General features: G+C 47.4%; 5 protein-coding genes across 8 annotated transcripts in view; 4 read left to right on the forward strand and 1 right to left on the reverse strand.

Annotated features, from left to right (window-relative positions):
* The window catches only part of LOC126577158 (uncharacterized), a 79623-nt gene extending 76009 nt beyond the window's left edge, over nucleotides 1-3614 (forward strand). Inside the window, exon 20 of the mRNA XM_050238595.1 lies at nucleotides 1-3614. This exon is cut by the window's left edge and continues 1311 nt beyond it. The gene's annotated coding sequence lies outside the window, so the exon portion shown is untranslated.
* Nucleotides 3615-5608: 1994 nt separating this feature from the next.
* Nucleotides 5609-6853, forward strand: LOC126576240 (phenoloxidase-activating factor 2-like). The gene is made up of 2 exons (XM_050237443.1): nucleotides 5609-5804; nucleotides 5875-6853. Exons 1-2 carry the CDS (start codon nucleotides 5709-5711, stop codon nucleotides 6790-6792), a joined length of 1014 nt encoding a protein of 337 aa, XP_050093400.1. The 5' UTR covers nucleotides 5609-5708; the 3' UTR covers nucleotides 6793-6853.
* A 431-nt stretch (nucleotides 6854-7284) lies between these two features.
* Nucleotides 7285-9676, reverse strand: LOC126576238 (tubulin-specific chaperone E). The gene is made up of 5 exons (XM_050237442.1): nucleotides 9440-9676; nucleotides 9261-9361; nucleotides 8688-9062; nucleotides 7909-8624; nucleotides 7285-7785 (listed from the first exon to the last, which is right to left on the reverse strand). Exons 1-5 carry the CDS (start codon nucleotides 9518-9520, stop codon nucleotides 7490-7492), a joined length of 1569 nt encoding a protein of 522 aa, XP_050093399.1. The 5' UTR covers nucleotides 9521-9676; the 3' UTR covers nucleotides 7285-7489.
* A 263-nt stretch (nucleotides 9677-9939) lies between these two features.
* LOC126575130 (PSME3-interacting protein) lies at nucleotides 9940-11398 on the forward strand. The gene is made up of 4 exons (XM_050235681.1): nucleotides 9940-10175; nucleotides 10254-10352; nucleotides 10422-10582; nucleotides 10659-11398. The coding sequence occupies exons 1-4, from the start codon at nucleotides 10079-10081 to the stop codon at nucleotides 11097-11099; spliced, it is 798 nt and encodes a 265-aa protein (XP_050091638.1). The 5' UTR covers nucleotides 9940-10078; the 3' UTR covers nucleotides 11100-11398.
* A 679-nt stretch (nucleotides 11399-12077) lies between these two features.
* LOC126577096 (uncharacterized) overlaps nucleotides 12078-22500 on the forward strand; it is a 66440-nt gene continuing 56017 nt past the window's right edge. For 3 of the 4 annotated variants that reach the window (XM_050238505.1, XM_050238507.1, XM_050238509.1), the window contains exons 1-2: nucleotides 12078-12296; nucleotides 16923-17487. In XM_050238505.1, coding sequence (XP_050094462.1) covers nucleotides 17450-17487 — 38 coding nt within the window. In that variant the 5' untranslated portion in view covers nucleotides 12078-12296; nucleotides 16923-17449. Of the gene's footprint in view, nucleotides 12338-16922; nucleotides 17488-22500 lie in introns of all 4 variants that reach the window. The other variant, XM_050238506.1, reaches the window with a different exon arrangement.

A 22500-nucleotide genomic window follows, 5' to 3' on the forward strand; every position in this document is an offset into this window, starting at 1 on the left:
TCCTGTTCTGGTACCAGAACCTTGGAGCATTACACAACGACACACCCTACACCACCAACACAGGCATTCGATCTACTTTTTTTCTGCTCTCGCGATCATTAACGATCGCGTTCAATTCACTTTCGTTCCGTTTCAAACCTATCCAACGTGGTGAATGGCACTGATGATCGGGTATCATCTGCAAATCGCCACATAACCGGAAATGGAAAACGGTAATCGCCTCGTGTGCCAACTATTCGCGGGAGGGAAACCCGGAGAACGATCCTAGACCGTGATCCGAGCCTTCAACCTCCCCGATGTAGCCGCCGTGCTGAGCCGTGCCATTTTGCTGTACAATCAAATGAAGAAGGTGGTCGGTCGACTCGGAGAGAAACAATAGAAGAGTCGACAGTAGCTGTCCACCCGGGCCTGCGTCCCGGGGTGGTGTTTGAGAAGTGTTTTGTTCTAGATTTTCTTTCGATTCGATCACCACTACAAACTGTCGTTTTTTTTCTTTGTTTGGTTCATCGAAATGCTTTACCCCATGACACCTGGCCACTCACGTACACAGCCTACTCTGCAGATTCGGCACAACTGCAAACAAAGGGCCACGAAACACACGCCACAAACGCCACTGTTTGTTCCACTAACACCACGAACACGCAGACCAACAATTAGAATATTTTTAAAACAAAAAATCAAACAACACCACACGCACTCTCTCCTTCTCACACACTCTAACACACCAGACAGAAGGCAAAACGAAATCATTGTTGTTCTTTCGACGAGAGTAAAGAATGGTATGGGTCTAAGAAACATTAATGCTGGACGGCGACGGACGGTGCCGTACTAGGAGCCCAGCAGTGGAAGCACCTGCTGAGTGTGTCGCGAGTCGCGAAAGTGGCTTCAGAAAAGCTCAAATTAATCCCTATATGGATCACGATTATGAAGCGGATCAGTTGCCCCCACCCCAGTTATCTTCGCCAGAGCAACAGCCAGTAGAGCAGTTGGTTTGAACTCTTAGCTGAAGGAAAGGATCGGTGCCGTTCCACAGTACGATTCAGTTACACCTTCCTCCATCTAGCTGCCAGCTGGGATTAGTTGGTCTATGAATCGGACCCGCGTTTTCGATGCGAGAGTTGCTTGGTACGAAAATATTCGCACCCAGAAATGAGGAAGTCTCTTCCAGACGTTAAGGATGCTGGGGGGTGCAGCAAGACAAAGAATGTTGAGAAGACTAGAGCACTAGGAGTCTGTATAGGCGTGTAGGTTCATTTGAATTGACATTTCTTCAGGCCATGATGAAAACCATTTTCTTCGTTTCTCCAGAACATAACGGAATGTAAAGGCGAATGAACCAGAGTCGGAGGAGGAGTAGGAGAGCGTGAGAAAGTAGCTGAAGTGTTTGAAAAAGTAGAAATCGGAAACAGACATCAACAACGGGCAACCTTTATTCGACTGACGTAGTGGTTATCGGCATTTCCAATAGTTTTGTAGTGAAACCGGCGAGTGAAAGTGAGGAGGAAAGCGTGGTCGAAGGGCCAGTGGTGCAAACTAAGCATTAATCTCGTTTCGATTGTAGTGGACATAAAACATGAGGCAAGTACGAGGTGGTGCCGCCCTGTTGCTTTATCGAATTAGTCGAATGTGTTACGTGTAGTGCAGCGAGTGGCAGGCAGGCAGGCAGCCGGGGGGGCGATCGCTGTTTGCTGAACATACAATGTAGCTTATGTATTATGCAGGCCTAAAACGCCGAGACAGATGAGAGACAGAGAGACAGAGAGAAAGAAAGAGAGAGCTTTTGATACATTTACCAGTTAGCATTGGTCGCCATCCTCCCCTCCCTCCGGGGGGGCGGTGCAACCAAGGACACCATTCCGGTGCCGGGGGTTCCGTGTTTCGAAGGATCTTGCGCGAAAAAATAGAAACCCAAACGATACCAGAACGACACCGGCGCACGCAGACCGAGCGCAAGGTGATTGGTGAACGTCAACAGGCCACGATCGGTAGATCAGCATAGATCGCTTGTTCGCGCGTTTTATAATGTCTGTTCCACACAGCGACTGCGCTTCACCGATGCGCCACTCATGCACAGCTTACAGAATGCAAAAACAAAGGGATAGAAGGAAACGAGAGCTTCGCTTCGAAAGAGAGAACGAGAGAATTGAGTCCGTGATAGAACCGTTCTCGATCCGTTACGCGAGAGATCCAGAGACGCGATTCCTGCGATTTGTTACGCCGTTACGCGGTGCTACAGCCCTACTGCCGCAGAGGGTTGTCGGCGAAAGGTTTGTTCCACTTTTGGGTTTTAATCATGGATATCCTTTTTCCGTTCAGTTAATGGCGGCAGCTACACATGAAATTCCTATGCTCATGCAAACCGGGAAAAGGGTGAGCGCCGTAGCGAGATGCGCAGGACAAGGCGACAATGCTACTGCGAGCGAGAACACAACTGCAATGAAAGTCTTATGACAACAGAAGACAGAGCGGAAACTATATACACACGCGCATTATATTATACATCTACCTAGGTAAGCAGAATAGAAGACAAAGCAAAACAGCTTCTTAAGCATAAGAAAACGCGGTCAAGCGGTCAAGCAGCAAGTATTAGCGAAGAAGGCGAACGAGATGCGCACGAAGCTAGCGCAGCGTGTTGATCTGTATACACGAGATCACGAGGTGTGCAACCATACAAGCAGAAGCAAAACGTAATCCTAAGCAAACGAGGGGTAAGAAGCGGTAAAAAAAAAGCAAAGTGTTCAACACAGGCCCAGTAGTCGAAAGCTCACAGTGGTCGGCTTATACAGTGTACATAGCAGTTGTCATTGGTTTATATCTGTATAATCACTACCGTAAACTACTCAGAATACACAGAGCCACTGAATGGGGAGGAAATGGGGGGGGCGACGGGGGGTACAGAAAGCAAAGCAGGCGTCGTACAGCAGGAAAGGCTGCTTGCTGGTGGTACTAACTGCTGTGCCAAAAGGGAACTGAGCGCGGAACAGCAGCTTGCGAGGCAACATATTTTAATGTGTGTGCGAGGCATATCGTTATCGTAACCGAATGTGTCGAAAGCCGAAAGCTTAACTACCCCCACCTCACCCTCAACCCCCACCACATCCTCGCTGGAAAAAAAAACACTGGAAACATATTCAACAAACATCCAATCCAAATCCAATCGTATTTGCAACTAGAAACCACCACCACTATATTTGTAGCAATCACTTCCGGCGACAACCGCGAATTCGGTGCAAGAATTCGTAGATAAGAGAGATAGGAGAGAGAGAGAGAAGCAACTCCAGCGGATACTCGCCGGTGCAGCTAACGTGAATGTAGTACCAGAGGGACACACCCGCGTGTGTGTCTCGAATGCCAACCGCTTTACGATAGTTACCGAGCAGGGGCATGAGGACAGGGAGGGCCGTGACGCTGCTGCTGCTCCACCATCCTGCTCGACGCAATTATCCCTTAATCCGATGGCTGTTTTATGAGATGATTAGAAAACGCGCCGGAAGCGAAGCAAAGCAAATCAACGTGCATCATCATAAGATAGAGTATAGCGTACAGGCAGGCAGCGAGCGATACCGGAGATGATAGCAGAAGAAAAAAAAACATATTTAGCATAAAACGAAAGAAATAGAAAGCGGGGAAAGAAATAGACGCGGGGAGGCTACAGTGAATGTATTGTAAACGCAAGGAAAGCAACCTAAAAACAAACACAACAAACGCTCTATGTAAAATATCGCGCAACGGGGGCAAAGCTGTGGCATAGGAAACGGATCGTGCTATGCCAGTGAGCTACCGAGGGCACCAGTATCCTTCTGTGAGATGCCCTCGCCTCCTTGAAACACCCAACGGCCCCAACCAACCCAACCCAAACCCAACACCCACTCTGTCGCTATCGTATTGTGCCTCCTACGCGTGCGCACCGGAAGTGAGTTGCTTGCTGCTGATGTTCTGTTGGTTTGCGTACGGTAGCGCATAAGGTTGTAAATAAGACAGTAAGTGTTTTAACACACGCAACTCCTGATTTGTGCTTTGACCGTTCTCGCCACGCTTTCCTCGTGGCTTGATCGCTTGATATTGCAGCGTATTTTCAGCGGGGCAAAAAACAAATCAAATTTTCCTTTCGAACGAGGCTCGAGGGAAATCGGTGATGCTAGGAGGGAACAGGCCCAACGCAATCAAGCAAACACATTTAACGAATCGAAATTAATCACCTAACAGCAACAATCATCCACTGATAAGGAAAAGAAGAAAAAGAAAGAAAAAAAGGTGGAAAGGAATGAAAAAATAAAAGAAACAAAAAGCAAACCTGTTAAAAGATCGGACAGGGGATTGATTAAAAACGCTTAAACGGTAAAATACGCAAAACACACGACAAACAAAGCACTCGCACACCTGCTGCGATGGAGCGGCTTGCTTGCTGAATAAATGGGTGAGTGGGATGGGTGGGTGGGTATTGGAGGGGTAAGATTAGGGTTAAGCTGTAAAAAAAAAACCAACAAGTATATTATTAACATACCTTGCCACACAGAGCCAGAGAGCGTAGAGTCGGCCTGGGGCGACGAGGTGTTTGTTAAGTTTTATCGTCATAAAATCCCCGTCGACAGCAGGAGAGACCGGGATCCTGCCGATCCTCCGTTTCCCATATTCACCCCCCCCCCCCGCATCCCTTGTTCCCCCACCTCCTACCGGACTTATCCTCCCCTGTATTAAGACCGTATGTATCGACCGCCACCATGCTAGGGAAGGTGAATATGTTACAGGTTTTTTTTCTTTGCTAGAATCTCGAAATTCCAGCAAACTCCGGTGGGGATGAACGGTCGAACCGGACGCCCGGACGATGCCATTCGGTCGGTCGTAATGGCGCCGATGCTTAAACTGCACGCTAAACTGCTCCAAACCGCGGCACATAAAGTAACACCTCCTCCGCGGACGAAAAGGCAGCCGCGCCTGCCGACGGCTGTTGCTCGAAGCATGAAGCATGAAACGTTAGAAGCGTTTTCCGGTTTTGGGCGAAAATGAGAACAAAACAGAAATACGGGAAAAGCGGGAAAATTAAGACATAAAAATACTGTTATTAGTTAACAAGGTATATGCGATAATATGGAAACCAAAACAAAAAAAAATTAAACGAGAATATTATGGTGGCAGAGACGCCGGGCCGGGTGAACGGTGGGGTTGAAAATGCTGAAATAAAAGTCACAATGATAAACGAAACAGTGCAAGGTGCTGGTACTTTTTGTTTAGTTCTTTTTTTTTCTAAGTTCCTTTCCATCCATTCTGGCGCTATGCAATAAGGTAAGCTTAGCAAAAAATTACGTTTGCAGCTCACTAAAGACGCCATGCGGGAAAAGTGCACGGCCTGCTGTTATTGGATCGACGATAGCTTCCATCCGGGCCCATCAGCGGCGTCCATAATCACCATAATGAAGCGACATAAACCACCATCAAGTCAGCATTAACCAAGCAACATTGACCACAGGCCAAACAGGTCACACGGGAAATCCCAGTAAATCTGAGCACAGCGTTTACGGCAAAACCACCGGCATGTTGATAACAGAAGTTCGCACAAATACCAGCGGCTATTCTCAAGCTACAGCACCGATCGCATACATAAGGCAAGGCATGGCCAGCTGCGTTATCAGTTGATCAAAGGCAGCCTGTTGATGTAGCAGCAGCAAACATCGCCATCATTGATCGAAGTAACGTTGAGCTTCGCGATCATGGCAAATAATTGGCTGACATCGGGCTACGGCCTGTTCTTTGGTACGTTGATGCTGCTGGCAACTCTCGAGATGGCCAAGAGCGAACACTATAAGGTAAGGATCAATCGACACACGTTGCTCACTAGGTGGCAACTAATTCCTCCACTCATTATCTGTTCCCTAGGCCTATAAAAAAAGAAGCTTGTCGGAATCAGAGGTCACCACCTTAATTCCACCGTACGACGAGCGTGAGTGTGGCCATCGTAACGTCAACGGAATTATTCCCGATAACGCCCATAACGAGCACGGTGAAGCCGAATTCGGCGAGTTCCCCTGGACGGCCGCGATCTACCGCCGGACGGATCAGCTTCGGCTCGATTACCTGTGCGTCGGAACACTGATCGAAGTGGGCGCAGTTTTAACCACGGCCAGCTGCATACAGAAACACCGGGCGTACAAACACAACATAGAGGTGCGGCTGGGCGAATGGGACATGAGCCGTGAGGACGAACCGATACCGCCGATCGAGAGGGGGGTAACAGCGGTACATGTCCACCCGCAGTACGGTTCAACCACCAAAGTTAACGATATTGCGATAATTATCCTGTGTGATACGGTCGAGTTGTCGCACACGATCGGAGTGGCCTGTTTACCGGACGCATCGGTGAACAGCAACAACTTCGTCGCAGTCGGTTGGGGTGAGGTGCCTAAAAATGCTGACCAAACGGAACTGTCTCAAACGGTACTGAAAAAGGACAATATGCCGTTCATCGATGGGAAGACATGCCAGCAGAAAATAAGATCCGTGATCTCACCTCGGTACATCCTGCACGACAGTTTAATTTGCACAGAGTGTAGTTCACCGGAAAGTTCGTCCTACCGAAGTGACGCCGGTTCACCGTACATGGCAGGGATACCGGGAACAGAGGAGCGCTACTACGTCGTTGGTCTCAGCTCGTGGGGCTACACATGTGGTAGAAGCGATATGCCAACTGTGCTCACTAATGTTAGTTACCATCGCCAGTGGATCGATGATGTCGTCCGTAAGGCGGATCTCAGCCCGTTGGTCTATACGTATTATCGTCAAGAAGAGGATGAATAAAAGGCAATGTGCGCTCTACATACGTTAGTTTTTGTACGCTGAATAAATGCTACAGATTCTCTTCGCGCTTCTTCAACGCTTTTCTACTGACAGGTTTCTTATCAATAGCAGTACTGCACCTTGTTGTATGTACCACCAATGGGTCAAAGGTAACGAACCATGCTTTGCCAAGGCCGATGGCAATTTCAGGCCGTTATCAATGTTTCGGGTTCAATCATAAAGCGCATGGAGGCCGGTTTCGTATACATGCAACCATCTTCCTCGAGCCTCTGCGAACTTCACCATCGTAATCGTTCCTTCAGCATTAAGGGAATTTTCCAGGGGAAGATTGTGCTTAGATGAATCTATTCCTCGACAGAATTGGTATAAGATGATTACAGACAATTTAGAAACTCATTCGAGTGTTTAATTAATCTTTCTTTCAAACAACTTGTATTAAAAAATCATGGAAAAGAAAACAAACGAACGAACTTTTAACAAAACAAACGAATCTACAATCAAACCATCACACCGCTTGGCGTGTGCAAGGCAGGCGATGCCGTGTTGAGTTTATTCGAGTTAAATAGAAACGAAATGGGGCACCAAAAGCGTCACTTTGTTTTGCACATTTCGGCTGATAAAGGAAGGATTAGTTACACGAGTGACAAAATTGCATTGCAACGGGGACATGGTTCAATCATTGAAGCGCAAGCGGGAGTCATACAAAGACGATCGTATCACCGTCCTCCACGGAGTAAAAGTCCAAACTCTTGGCATGGTGCTCGAGCGGTATACGCACCTTGCGCTTGCGATCGAGCAGGTACAAACCGAGCGCCGGGCCACCGTCGGGAAGGGCAAACAGCTTCACGATCAGATTCTGGAGTGTGTGCAGATTGATGCGCTTCGGTACCTTCTTGTCGCGCCGTTCGCCCGTCTTCTCGTTCAGCAGCTGCAACTGTATCATGTTGCTGGTTTTGCGAGTGTCCGGTAGAAATTGTTCCGGACTGCCTAGACCTAAAGCGTAAAAAAAAGACAAGAAAAAGAGAGAGAGACAGTAAGCGGTGGGTGATCGAAGGTGACAACACTTGACGAGCGACTACTAGCAACGATTGCTTGATTGCCAACTTTCACACTTACGTTCCATCACACGCGGATACATGCGGTGCGTCTTAAAGAATGCCTTCAACCGTTGCGCATCGTTGCGCACCTCGAGCCACTGGTTCGCGTACAGTTTCCACATGTCGCACTCCGAGTCGCGGCGCAGCTTCTCGCTGATCGTGGAACGATTGAACACCCGTAGCCCCGCAATAGAACCGACGATGCGTGCCACCGTTTCCTCGTAGCTTACGCTCGGATCCGGATCGACCATTACCTGCTCCAGCCGTGCCAGCTTGTCTAGCTCGTTGAACACGGCACACTGGTCCTGCAGTGGGTTATCGCGCAGATAGATCGTACGCAGGTTCCGAAACACATCCACCTTCTCGTTGTGTGGGCAATCATCGGCAAAGCGAATCTCGCGCAATCCATTACCATTCAGCACCAGCTCCTCGAGTGCCGGCAGATGGCCAAGGTTGTGTAGCGACTGTGCATCACGGATTGCGTTGTTCTGTAGATCAAGATGCTTAATGCGACTGAGCGCTAGAATGTGTGGTCCGTTTAGCTGGTCATCCACGAACTCGATACCGTTCTGTTCGACCGACAGGTACTCGATAGCGGGCCACAGCCGGGCCAACCGAACCACGGCCGACCACGATCCGAGCGCACAGTTTTTGAGAATGATTTTGCGAATGTTTTTAAACTTTTGTGCCAACGGGCCGACCTGTTCCTCGTACGGATCGACGAAGCGATTATTGCTGCAGGAAGAACGCAAAGCATGAGTGGAAAGGACATCTCTCTACCACACCGATCGCACTTACGAAAGATTCAGCTCATGCAGTGAAGGAATCTGCTCGACGATGCTGCCCACTTGGCTCCAGTTCCACAGGAGCGTCGAGGAAACGTCCAGCATCTGCAGGTTCGCAAAGTGGCTCAGATCTCCGGCCGCGTTCACCGGACAGTAGCGCACCGAGACATCGACCAGCTGCTGCAGATTGCTCTGCTTAACGCCGATCTTCTCCATACCGACAATCTCGAACAGGGATGCATGCAGTTGCTTTTGAACGGCGCGCAACATCTCCGAGTCGACGCGCAGGGTGTTTTCCGTCACGATGTACTTCTCCACGATGGCTTGCTCGAGCGTCTGGAATTTAGTGAGCTTCTCGCCACGGATCATTGAGCCTGCATTTGGCATTCTGCAAAAGCAAAGCGCGTAGAAACGAACGATACAGGTCAAAAGTAAGTTGATATGGCCACGACGACAATAACATCACGCTTGATCACACTTAATCCCTTTCCCCCCCCCCCCCCCCTTCCGCTTGTCGGTGGTCATGGTTTCGAAGTCGATGAGTCACCGCAGCTCACACAACACCCCCTCCTCTGCGCTCTTGTACCTTGTTTGGAAGTACTGCACCCCGTTGACGCTTCCGGAATGTTTGCCACGATCTGGATCGTCCCATTCGATACCGATCCATTCTCCTTCCGTGTTGGGTACCTGCGGAACATTCAGAAAACATTGAACAACCTCGATTCGGACCAGGCCTTTCTCTCGGCCCGAGCTCTCCCACCCTACCTCGCCCACGTAGCGCACGGTTCCGAAATGTTGGCCCACTTTAACGCGAACACCACGCTCAAGATGATTTTGCAGGATCATGGTGGCACCTTTCTGGGGTTTTGCGGTATCCGTGCTTGGACGTTGGGGCCCTCGGAACTGCACCAAATTGCACAGCGATTGTTTCACCAGCACAGAACAGCAGCAGATGGCCAGGATGGGGGAGGAATTGGAAAAAAAAGTCGGATTGCCAAACAAACGACAGAGAACAACAAATCAAAACTTCAAGGGTTAACCCGGGGTGCCAAACTGTGTTCAGGGAATCTTGAACAATCTGCAAACTCGTCATCAGGAAAAGCATTCCCAAGATTAAAAACTTTTTTCCTAGCTCCTTAATATTCAAGAGCCAATTCGCAGTAGTTGATAAAGTATTTTTTGGTAATAATTCCAGGTATTTTGATTTACTAAACCACAAATGGTCAAATTATGATCCAAGCATTCGCCATCCCATTGTGCAACAGCAGCGTAAACATCGATCTGTGAAAAGCACCTTTTTTGTCGAATCGAAAATAGAAAAGTTTGTGATTGATCGCGTGTAATTTTGCTGCCGTTTCCCTAACAACGTGAATCAATAGCGGTTAAACATTGAAACCAAAGGCCATGGCTAGTGGGTTCGTTACGGAAACTGAGCTGGCCGAAGCGCGCCGCCTGCGGCAGGAGGAATGGGAAAAAGTGCGAACTGCCGACCAACCGGAAGGTAAGCGAATCTGCCTGCCGTAAGATTGTTTGATGTTCGATACCGGACGGTTTCATTGTTTCTGTGTGATCCCCACAGAGGCCCCCGAGGAGCCCTACGATGGAAGATCGCTGTACGATCGACTGCAAGAGCAAAAGCAGAAGAAAGATCTGGAGTTCGAGGAAGCCCACAAATTGAGTAGGTGAACGTGGTAAACGGTGGTGTTGGCGAAAGCACACAAGTAATGATTCGCTGCTCGGTTTGTAGAAAATATGATCAAAGGTCTGGACGATGATGAGGTGGAATTTTTGGATCTGGTTGATAAGAATCGCATGAACGCGGAACGACAGGCCCAGCTGGAGGAGCGGAAAGAGCTAAACGAATTCCGTGCCAAAGTGGCCACCCTGCAGGAAAAGCGGTTAGATGAGGTATCCCGATGGGCGAGATAGAGCATGGGCAAAGCACTTGCTGACTCTATCCTTATCCTTTTCTCCTCCTTTCTAGCAAATTCAGCAGCAGGTCTCAAAACCGAAACCAACCAAATTGCCCGTCACCAGTTCACGGACGAGTCAGAAACAAATCCTGGCCGGTGCCGTTGTTCGCAAACGTAAACTAGAACCCGAGACCGCTCCAACTGCAGGCCCCAAAGAAGCCTCCGGACCGTCAGCGGCGCCAGAACCGTCAAATGGAGAGGAAGGCACCGAGGAAAGGGTAGCAGATGATAAGAAATCGAACGAAAGCGCAAACAATACGGTCAGCAAAACGGTAGTACCCGGTACGGCTCTGAGAGTCATTGGCGTACTGCCGGGAATCGGCTCGTACGGTGGATTTGGAGGAGATGGTTCCGATTCAGACAACAGCTCCGATTCGTCGGATTTAGATACTAGTCAACCCGGTGTGGACTGGATCGGCCGCAAGATACGTAAAACATGCGATGAAAACTGACTTTGACCCTTGCCCTCTAGGTGTTGCCTCTACAAATATTCACATTTTTGTCGTTTTATGTAAAGTTCCATGAATGATTCGTTCCTGGTGGTACAGGATTTTTCCTTGTTTGTTCAACTATAAACCTTCCCCGACAAGACGGGCAGTAGTAGAATGTTCACAAATGATTCAGAAACGAAGGAGAGGAAGGTAACGGCTTCAAAAACTAGCAACCTCAGAGTAAGTGTTGTTGAATTTGGGTGCTTGCTCATACATTACTAGGGCGATATAGTGAATTAAACCTTCTCGACAGCACAGTACATCCTTGTTCGTTGGGTCTTTGGTTACACGCATTTAATAGAAATATCCGAAATGCGTTTCATCTGGTTAACTGCTATGAGAAGTCTGTTAGTAATTAATGAAGGTCCATTCCCGTAGGTCAATAACGGCCGCCTGGAGGGAATTACAAACTTTTTGCAATTTCTTTAGATCTCATTGTACCGTCAAAGTGCTCTAAATAAAACCTATCGCCCAGGTGTATGGTTTTGCCTTAAGTAATAAGTTAATTTATTTTTATTTAAAGCATTGAAACGCTTATCCATAAAGTGAAACACCTGTTTGATAAACAATCGTTTTTTTCTTAATTCACAGGAGCGAACTACAAATCCGGCAGGATTCGTTTGTGCGGATGATGTGAACCAAAGTGTGTATAGGAACCACGTGAAGTTGCTGGAAACGCTCGTTTGTTGAAAACAAAGAGTATGAATCATTTAAACGAGCATCAGTGATACTATACCTGATAAAACCATTGATAATTTCCAGATTCCTTTCGTATCACCAAACGCTTTCTGTCGATTTGGTAAACATGTATTTGACAGCCACTGGTGTATAGCCAAAATCCAATATGGCGGCGAGCAAAGTGCTATGGCCTCACCTGGTTCCTATACGCACTTTGCCAGAAGCTTGCTGATCGGGAAGGGTTTTTCCATCTCTGCAAGATTCCGAGAACGACGCGTTTTTTATTGTGCTGCTCGCGATATTTGTTTTAGCCTCTAGAATCGTCCCTATTGTGCTGCACCCGACATGATGGTTGTTGTGGCAGTGCCATTGTGGAGTAATAGTACCTAATCGATAGGAGCTGCGTGTTTGGCGCACGGTAGTGCGTGCCCAACAACCCATCTTCGTCGACGTCGTACTACTCCCCCTCTCCATAAAAAAGTGAGTGAAGAAGCAGACGAAAAAGCAGCTCCAAAACGACGGTACACGACGTGACGTGGTCTGCTCCGAAATTCACGAAATCCTCCGCGCTGTTAATCCCGAAATCGAACAAGCAAATTCTCGGCCCTCTGCGCAGATATCCAGAGAATCCGGGGCGTGGGTGGGGATGTGCAATCCTTCTTCCTCCAGCTCCAAAACGTCGAGATAACTTTCTCAAGAGAGGTCAAAACGATTCGGTCGCGTTGTGCTGTGTGCGTTGGGGAGGGCTTGCGGTCGTCGTGAAACAGCCTCTGCTGAGATGAGTGATGATTAGTGTGTGAACACCGAGATCAAACACGCCTCAATCGGTCAGTGGAAGCCAATAGAAGTGAAGAGAAAAGAAAATCAAGTGCACAAAAAAAATAGAAAAGATCCAAGTAAACATCGATAGTTTCTTTGTTTACTCCAAACCAGTAAAGTGGTGGTGAAACGCCTTGCGGGTACTGGCTGCATCGCAATGCACAATCCCCCGGAGTCCAGTGCGTTATAATAAGTGGAACAGTTTTTTTTTCATTCACTCTTATTCCATTTCTTACGCAAATCCTGCTAAATACTTTCATATATTATCATTCCATGGACGATTTGTGGTACTCTTTATCTGGGTGGTGCTGTGCGAAGAAAATTCCTTTTGCCCTGATGCCTCCACTACGTAATCGGGTAGATTATTATTGGAATCTGTTGGAGCCCGAGTACGCCCCAAAAAGAGGGAAAGATGTGATGTCAGCCATCGAGCATGAAAGAGGCCAACACGCGAATCCGAGCTCCTGCACGAAGAACTCTCTACGATGGACTTTTTCCCCCCTCCAATGAATGTGTCACCCTGTTGGCGGGGCTCGTATGCGGGTGCGAAAAGATTTCCGCTGCTCGCCTGGACTCCCGTCGCATCCATCGGACTCTGAAATGTCTTCATGCGATACAGGCAAAATTGTGGACTATCTGTCCCGGAATTGTGCTGGGTGACTAGCAATGAAAATCTTTCCCTTGAGTTGCATCGGCGGTTCTGGGATGTTTAGAGAGGTTTTATACGGTTCCATGTTCCACCTAGAACGAACGACGGAACACACCGGCACGCACACCACCAAGCGAGCGAACCGGATCCGAAAGAGATGCAATTAAAACAGAGTAGGAGGGAAGCTACAGAGCGCTTAAGTCAATAATTCTAGGTTGGTTTTTGCTTCATTCTAGTGTATTACTAGCTTTGGAATCTCTATTTTCAGGTTACCTAAATACGAGAAATAAAACAAAGCAACCTAGAATGTTGAGCACGCGTGTGTGAGTGTGTTGGCCCCTTTCGAGGGGCTTGTTGGTTCGTCCAGCAAGGGCCACGCCACTGCTGACCAGGACCCCCAGCTTCCCCGTACACGGTTACTGTCCGTTCTCATTTCAGCACCTAAGAAAGCCCTCGCACCATACAGCATAAACGGTGCAAAAAGCGCTGGTATGCCTTTAAAGGGCCTTTGGAACCAATAACAACAAAAAAAGAACGATTTCTATCAAGCGCTTGCTGATCGCAAGTTCGAAGATCACGGCTGAGACAACAAGAGAAGAGACAAACAGACCGTTTACACGCACACATACAACAAAAATTATGTATAGCGATGGTCCATGTTGCTGCGACGACGGTGGAGGCGGCGGCGACGGCTCGATCATGCTACCAACACAAGCATTTTATATGTGTGGACTCCAAATAATGCTTGAGAAGCCAAGTTCCAAGCGCCTCCTTCGAGAACCGCGATCGCTAACGCAATTCCGCCCAGCGGAACCCACTTTGTTGTGGGAAACGTGAGGGAAAACCCCATTGATCTTCCTTAGTAGTCGATGAAGCGATCGAGATCGAATCGAAAGGATGATCGCATCGAAAACTTCATCTCGTTGTCGTGACGATTGCGTTGTGTTTTTTGCATTGCTATCAACCTGCTAAAGAACCGTTTTTTTTAGCTATTACTAGAGAAGATCGTGTTTTAGATCATGAGTTCGATTGCAGTACCAGCATACACGGAGCGCACCCCCTGACGCTGGACGGGCGTACTAGTAAATAGAACACATTTTCACACAATTAGCACAGGGTGCGTATAATTGCCAATTGTGTATCGTCGCTCGGTATGCCTGCCAGCGCGCGTGTGTCTATGTGCCACCCTTTCGGTGGCCAAAGGGTGAGAAAAGGGAGAAAAATTAAATTCCTCCAGCATCCCTGCGGGGATGAGACGCTGCTCGGTATGTCGGGATGATGTTGTGTTGTGTCTTGATTGTCTCTTGTCCGGATCGCGAGCATAAAAAACCCCCACGCACACACACGCGATCAAGTCGCTGAGCGCTGTGTGTGCGTGCATGCGTGCTACCGAGTCGCAAAGATCGAGCATTGTGTTGTGTGTTTGTGTACGTGCGTACGTGTGTATGCAAATTAGCACAAGAAACTCTTGCTCGAAACCGGAAGAAGGAAGCATCCTCCGGTGGCGGTGAAAGGGGTCTGAGGGTTGGACCTGGAAATTGTCATTCTGCGCGCCCTAACTTCAATCTAGTTCGTCATCTGCGAAAGGGGTGGTTGGGTCGTCGCCTACCATTCCCATTAGATGTCTGCAGTGCCTTCTAGATCGCGCTTGTTGTACTTTTGCGTGAAAAGATGGAATTCTCTATCAAGCAGTTGGATTCTTGGAATCATATCAACTCCTAGTAGGCTGCGCGTGTCACTAGGAAGCGATGAGATGCGCTGCAAAAAGTGGAACCGTCTGGAGCCTCTCTTTTTGCAAAAAAATGATGCTTCGTTCCGATCACTTCACACATTTGGCAGTTTTGCAACCGTTCTTCGTCGGAGCTGAGACTGATTCATTCGTATGACTCAATTCTGTTTCTTCCTCCTTCTCCTCCGACGCTGTGGATTTCATAAAGCTACTCACCCCCACCACCACCCACCATCTGGCAGGGTGTCGTCTGGTGACGACAAACCGAAGGAACGGAGAAAAATCAAGAAAGTACCGCGACTCGTTCTCATGCTGCTATGCGGATTGATAAGCGATTATCAGCAGTAGTAGCAGCAGCAGCAGCAGTACGATGCCCGCTCTAACAGCAAAACGGTAGCAAACGCAACTAACCAAATAAACACTCGACGATCGGCGGCCACAGCCCTTGTGATTATGCTGTGCTGTACGCGATGATGTTATGTGTCAGTTTCCGTACAATGCTGATGATGATGGTACGTGGCCCGTGATGGTGCTGGTTGTAGCCTTGGAAATTATGGGGTTAAAAACATTAAATTAGATTAGATGAGAAAGGCAGGGCAGAAGAGTGGTGGAGGAGGCGCGACTCCATTTTCCACCCTCTCAGGTATTAGTAGTAGGTACCCACCACCCCCCCGGGGGCCATCTCTTGTCTTTTTCGGTCGGTGCGTAGAGCACTGGGGTGGCGTGGGGTCGTCGCCCATTTGGGGAAATTATTGCCCACCGCCACCGCCATGCCTTCTCTGTTTGTCTAATCTTCATTCACGATGGGCATGGATGGAAGAGGGGGTGGGCATGATGGCGGTGGGTCGATTTCGCTCCGATGCCGACATGGCCACTTTTTGCTTCGCAGACATGATGATGATGATGCCGACGCCACCGCTACTACCGCTACTACTGATGATTGGCCGCCACCGAGGCGATGTCGACTTCAAGAAGGTGAAAGTATGCAAGCATTAAGATAAAAGGCTGTGGTTTGGTTGGGTTGGGGTAGTGGCGTAGTGGGCAGCAGGAGGGGGTGTGAATGAGGCTAGCAAATAAAGTCATCGATCGATGCGAAGTAGCAACCGCCGTCGTCGTCGTCATCGGCGTTGTCGTCATCATCATCATCATCATCATCGTACAACACACCACGCACGCATGCCACAAACTCTCCGGCAAATTCCATTTCCACCACACATTGCCTTATTGTTTTGTACCCTTTACCACAAACGAACCGAACGAAGACGCGCACACAGTGAGAGAGAAAACTTGATGTTGGAAAATCCCATGTGGGTTGTTTGTGGCGATCGGAATGGAAAGTGATACCACCACCATCCCCCCGTTACCACCGGTCTCAGCACTGTCCACTCCCATCTGGCGTTCCATCTTTCCTGAAGAAAATGAATTGATGAGAAGAGTCCACCGTCCAGCACCACGTAGCACACCAGGAAAGAAAAAGAAAGAAGAAAACGAACGAAGTAGTATATGTGTATCTGTGACGGTTTGTTTGTGTGCTAAATATAATGTGGAAATTTTGATAATTAAGATGGAAAATGTACAAGAGTGGCGCGAAAAATGTGCGGCTTCAGCGCGAAAGTGAAAATGCAACAAAATTTCCTTCCTCTTCTCCTACTTCCTCTCGCATCATCTGCGTGGCAATTTGCACTGTTGTGTGCTTTATTCCATCATCAAATTGGTAAAGATCGAAGGTGACATGGAATTGCAATCGGGTGACAGTTGAGCCAGCGAACGCTCTGAAGATGACGATTGTTTGCGACCCTTTTCTCACGGGCATTCCGGAAGTCTTCGTGTCCACTTGGTGTCCTTTTGCTGCCCTTTTTTTTACTACTTTTATTCACGTTCTTCATGTTCTCGTTTCGTTGACTGCCAGGAGTGTTTGTACCCGTTAGCAAAAGGATGAGTGAGTGTGGAGTGTGTGATCGGCGAAGAGAATTTCTACGACCAACAGCCAACGAGGAGCAGCATAAGTAGTGTAGTGTAGTGTGCAGTAAAGTGTCGAAAAAAGGTGTCGTTGTCACAGTGGTCGGTGCATTGATGAGAAGCGACCGTGTCCCGCCAACAAAAGTGCTCTTTTAGTGTGTTGTGCGTCCGTGTTGTGCCGAAATATCGCTCCAAACATCGTTACAGTACGGTACTACTAGTGACTAAGCAGCTTCCCATCATCATCATCATCATCATAACCGACGTAAAGCGTTGGAAAAGTTCAACGGGAAGCCAGCCTTTGCGGCGGGCTCCCCAAATAAATGAGCGGCTAGGGAGCGGACGGACGCACGGTGGAGGATCGTCGTCCGCCGTCGCTTAAACGCTCCGCGGTGCAGGCCGGACCGGCTAAGGCACCGGGAGTCCGGGAGTCCGGGAGTCTACTACTACGCCAGAGTGTGCGCGAGCGCCTACTACATGGATAACAATCACTCCAACGTCGGACCGCCGGAAAGGTAATGGTTTTTTTTTTTTGGTTATTGTTGTGTATCCTTTCTTCCTTTCTGTGGACATCCTTCTTGCGTTGTTTCCTTTCTATCTGCCTCTGTTTCTGTGCGCCTGCACCAGGAGCTGTAGTGCGTTGCTGGTATCTGTCGAGTAGAATGTAAAATGGTAAAAGCCTACTGCTTACCTTTACTTCATGTCGCATGTTATGCATTATTTTGAAGAGTATTAAGCTAAAGTAACTTGATCAGAAGACAGTATGATACGTTTTTGGCTCGCAAAAGTGATTTAAGATGTCCAATTATCGTTTAATCATGCAAAGAAGCATGTTCCCGGAGACTAGCGATCATGAAAAGGTACATTATTGGAAGAAACTATAAGCTTTTTGTTCAGTTGCTTCACAAGATAATAGTTATAATATCAACATGCAATCTTAAGTGTTATACGGATGCTATCTTATTGATCTAAAATTAATCAAGCGAAAAAGCCATCAATCGGTGAAGCCAGTCATTGATTTTAACGATGAGCACTGATACGGTGTAGGTACAACCACTTTGTTGTCAGATAGGAGGGTGAAAATGTGACTAGGACGAGTACCACGCTACTAACGACGAAGGGCGATAGTTGTGTATTTAGTCACAGCACTGAGTGACTGACTTACGTTGGCAAGTAATAAACCAGTGGCTTATTCAGGACATCAAATGTAGTTCCACTGCGCGCGAGTTATATTATCGGCATGATGATGATACGCAACGAGATAAGGATGATATCTGCGAGAACTTCCAAGTGATGAGGTTTACATTAAAAACAGAAAGTTAAATAAACACCTCATATCCTCATTGAATGAAGTGCGAGAGGGTCAATTCGCAGAAAAAAAAGCCGTGATAACGTAAGTACCACAGCGCATTTCGTCCTCCCTTGTGCCCCAATGTTGCGATTCCATCCGCGATAATGCTGCAGATGATAAAGAGCGTATAAAACGTTACATCTGGAGTGCTTAGTGCTGATTCGGTGAGTTGCTACATCACGCGGTATGTAGTAACACAAATTGTGCGTGATGGGGACGCTCTCTATTCACTTGGTCACGATTACAGCGCCGCCTCTCGCGACCCGCGTTTACAAATATTGATCATGTTCTTTAACTCCCATTTCGGTTTCGAAGCCCTTAGGCAAACATGGACTCTCAAACATCCGCTAATTGTGTAGCGTAGGTAGCGCGAATCGTTAACACCTTTTCGATGTCCATTCATATCTGGCGGTCAATCGTGAAATTTCACAAATGATAACGGGTAATAAGCTCGGCTGTTTGGATTTTTGGCAAATAGAAATCTTTGGCTAATGTGTGCGGATTATTGATCATAATATGTGGGAGGAAGCTCCATTAACATCAATTTATCTTTTTGCTATTATAAAGTCTCGTCTCTGACTGATAAGAAGTTCACGGTTATTAGAGCTACTTACGAGAGACATTAGTAAGTTCTCAAACATTTCTATCATAAAAAGAGGTGTCGTAAACGCAAAAGCATTGGTTTTTACAACATTTTTGGAAAATACACGACAAGGAAAATTATAGATTTTTTATTAAAATATATCTATCGAAGGTCCTACAATTACCTCAACAAATACCTTGATAGTTTATATCAAAACGAACCTCCAGAAATTACCACATCGACTTGAATACCATTTTGCTTTCCACCTTGTGGAACCATTTAGGTAAAAACTGCAAAGATACCCACACAAGACGTGTTCATCGTCAGTGAATTGCTTTTATTTCTTTGTCATTCTGCACAACCAATACCCCTTCCAGTTTCTAATCACCAGCATGTCGTCATCGCTTCCAGATGATTCGCCATTGAATATTTGGTGACCACGGCGATAAGATTGCACTTCTCCAGAGGGAGCTTCTGTGCCATTTGACGAATAACGACTGGCGGTCTGTGCGATTAGACGGCTGCAGATTAGGGCCAACACTAAAACACCTTGCCACTTTGTGGAGCCGCCCGAGTGGATTTATAAATAAAGATGACCACAACCGTTCACGATGGAGTGCCTTTTGTTAATCCCCGAAGGCTGCTGGTTACCGGAAGCATATGTACCTCCACAATTTGCATATTCGGTGGCAATTGTTGTGTTTTTTTTTTGGGCCCGGGTCAAGTATTTTCTTCTGAGTCAAATACTCAAGAACTCTGCTCGTAAAGGTACTTCATTCTTGCTTCCACAAGTATGTCCCCCATTTGTGGGTATTGAAGGCAACGAAATACTACCATGATCAAAAATAAACCGGAATTTTGAATTTATTCCGCGCGGGCTTATCAATTTTGAATTCTGTTTTTTTTATTATGTTGACGGCTCTATTAGTGATGTACATGCCAAGTTTCAGCTTGCCAGCTCTTCATTTACGTTTACAGGAGATATTTGTTTGCATTAAGATTTTACGTCATGGCGATTTTTAAAATTGATTCAAAACATGAACAACGTTAAAAATTAAATTGAGTGTTCCGACACATTACAAATGATACAAAAGTGTTATGGTGACAATACTCTATCGAAAACAAAGGTGTACCAGTGATATGAACGCTTTAAAAGTGGTCGTGAGGCTGTTAAGGACGATTGTAGTCCTGGAAGGGCATTGACATCCAAAACTGACGAAAACGTCGATAAAATCCGAAAATTGTTGATCGAAAAGGGCAAATTGACGATAAGGGAGATAGCTGAGACCACCAACATATCATTTGAATCAATCCGCAAAAACAAATCTGCCTTGGTGGGGTCACAACTCGTGGATTCTCCATGACGATAATGCGCCATCTCATAATGCGTTGATTTTTCGAGAGTTTCTCGTCAAAAACAACACCAATACCATTCAACAACCGGTCAATTAAGGTGGTCTCGTATCATGTGGCTTCTGGCTATTCAATTGACTCAAAAAACCACTACCAGGAACTTGTTTTGAGAGTGTGGAGACGATAAAGCATAAATCGCCGGAGCCACTAATGGTTATACTAAAAACCGAGTTCCAGAAAAGTTTTGAGGAGTGGATCAAACGCTGGCACTAGTGCATTGCATCCGACGGGGACTACTTTGAAGGGGACAATTTGAATTTTGAAGAAAAAACAAGTACTTTTCTTTTTATGACCAAATTCCGGTTTATTTTTGATCATGGTAGTATAGTTCTTCGGGATAAATGAGTTTACTCAATGCCTCCATCTGCATTCTTCCACGCGAAACACATAAAAAAAAACGCTTGTAGTCGGTGCGAAATTGTGAAATCCATATTTTAATGTCGAAATGCATCCTGCTGGGGAGGTTGCACGTGCCTTTCATCACTTTTGGGAGCGAAATCACGAGACGCAGCAGGGTCAATCCGTTCCGTCGGTTGTCAGTTTCGGTGTACCACGACTGATCACCTCGCGGGCACTCATGAGTCACCCCATCAGTCGAGGCGAGGAGCTCGGTTGACCGGTTGACCGGTTGTGTTTGCTTTCCAACCAACTAAACAACCGCACGAAGCAGCAGGGGGCAGCAGGTTGGTGGTGGCTACCTTGGGTCACTCGTTGTCATCGTATTTCGTGGCCACACCACCTCCCTCCCCCCGATTAACCGAGTACACACTCCTTCGCATCATCCGCACCACAACCACCAGCCAGCAACGGTGGTCATCGTGATCTCATCGCTATCGGCCCCAACACCCCTCCCCGCAGCGAGCATATGATGGTCACGCTGGTCACAATCGTCGACGGTGGTGAAGGAAGGAGACGGAAGGTGACGGCGGCCCCATTTGGTCCGGCAATCTCTCTGTCGGCGAGCTGACAGAACAATTTCCACAATCCGTGACACAATGGGCGAGGCTAGGTGTGAGCACACGGCTGCGCACGGTAGCGATCACGTTGCCACAGGGTAGGTGAACGCATCGTGAATACGCGACCGAGATGAAGGGGGCCCGGAGGATCGAGAGCAGCGAGGCTCCATTGGGCGAAGTGTCAAAGAGAACCGCACGTGCGCGCCCGCTCATATGTGTTAATCGATTGTCGCTCAGTTGTTGTTGGAGGGCCGGTGGTAGCCGGCTGAACATTGAAAATTAATTAGCAATAGCGAGAGGTCCATTGCATGACGCCGCAGTCCGGTAACCAGCCAGTCAGCCGGCTAGTTAGCTGGCGGCGGCAAATGGCTTTTGTGAACCGATGAGCCCCGGCAGGGAACTGTCAGCTTCCGCGGCGTTGTTGATTTGCATTCTCGCACTTAAGACCTTTATCGCGACAGTGTGTGCCGGTGGAAGGATCCAGTTGCACCTGTGTGTGACCTTGTCTAGGGTAGATTAATGGTGGAGTTGCAGTAATACCTGCGGCTGCTCCACCGATGATACAATCTGTAAGAGTAAAACAAGAGTTTAAAATATGGGTAGCAATCCAATCAGTTGATGCTGAATTTTGCTCTTACGCGTTATCGTTTGCGTCGAAAAAGGTATTTGCGATGAAGCCAAGGGGTTAAACATCAATTCTTGCAATCCCTGATCAGAAACACTTCATAAGCTGATCATGTTTCCAAAAGTGCAGGGTGTGCCATAAGGTGGTCTCCTAATTTAAAGTTGAATAACTCTGCCATTTTTCAGCCAATTTTGGAAAATGAGCCAGTTTTATTTAGGTTATTCTATGCCATTTATTGTGCCATACTCAAAATATGATATCGATCAAATTACCGCCTTCAGTCGGCATACAAAAAGCTGCCCTTTTTCGGACATTTTGGATTGTATTTGACAACATTTAGGGAATTTTTTTGGCAATTTCAGCTCCAATATTTGCTCTAAGTTGTTTCATAGCCTGCGGTTTGTTGGCTTAGCCCTTATCTTTTAAATAGAACCACAGAAAAAAAGGCAGCGCCGTCATATGCGGCGAACGGAGCCCCAATCACCATCCATTTCTCAACCGCAGCTTTCACTATTGACCGATTATGTTCAATGTAAAGTGTGACAATTTCAGTTCAACTCTTTTAACGTAAAGTGATCCATTACTAAAATGGCATAGACT

The sequence above is a fragment of the Anopheles aquasalis genome, chromosome 3, assembly GCF_943734665.1.
Source record: "Anopheles aquasalis chromosome 3, idAnoAquaMG_Q_19, whole genome shotgun sequence".
Taxonomy (NCBI): domain Eukaryota; kingdom Metazoa; phylum Arthropoda; class Insecta; order Diptera; family Culicidae; genus Anopheles; species Anopheles aquasalis.

What these genes read in the sequence shown, in the direction of transcription:
- LOC126576238 (XM_050237442.1), bottom strand. Translation starts at nt 9,520, where the DNA reads ATGATCCTGCAAAATCATCTTGAGCGTGGTGTTCGCGTTAAAGTGGGC. An exon ending in GTGCAGTACTTCCAAACAAG is followed by an intron (nt 9,063 to 9,260) that starts GTACAAGAGCGC and finishes TTGCTTTTGCAG; the next exon opens with AATGCCAAATGCAGGCTCAA. An exon ending in CTGCATGAGCTGAATCTTTC is followed by an intron (nt 8,625 to 8,687) that starts GTAAGTGCGATC and finishes TTCTTCCTGCAG; the next exon opens with CAATAATCGCTTCGTCGATC.
- LOC126576240 (XM_050237443.1), top strand. Translation starts at nt 5,709, where the DNA reads ATGGCAAATAATTGGCTGACATCGGGCTACGGCCTGTTCTTTGGTACG. An exon ending in CCAAGAGCGAACACTATAAG is followed by an intron (nt 5,805 to 5,874) that starts GTAAGGATCAAT and finishes TCTGTTCCCTAG; the next exon opens with GCCTATAAAAAAAGAAGCTT.
- LOC126575130 (XM_050235681.1), top strand. Translation starts at nt 10,079, where the DNA reads ATGGCTAGTGGGTTCGTTACGGAAACTGAGCTGGCCGAAGCGCGCCGC. An exon ending in CGAGGAAGCCCACAAATTGA is followed by an intron (nt 10,353 to 10,421) that starts GTAGGTGAACGT and finishes CTCGGTTTGTAG; the next exon opens with AAAATATGATCAAAGGTCTG. An exon ending in AGGAAAAGCGGTTAGATGAG is followed by an intron (nt 10,583 to 10,658) that starts GTATCCCGATGG and finishes CCTCCTTTCTAG; the next exon opens with CAAATTCAGCAGCAGGTCTC.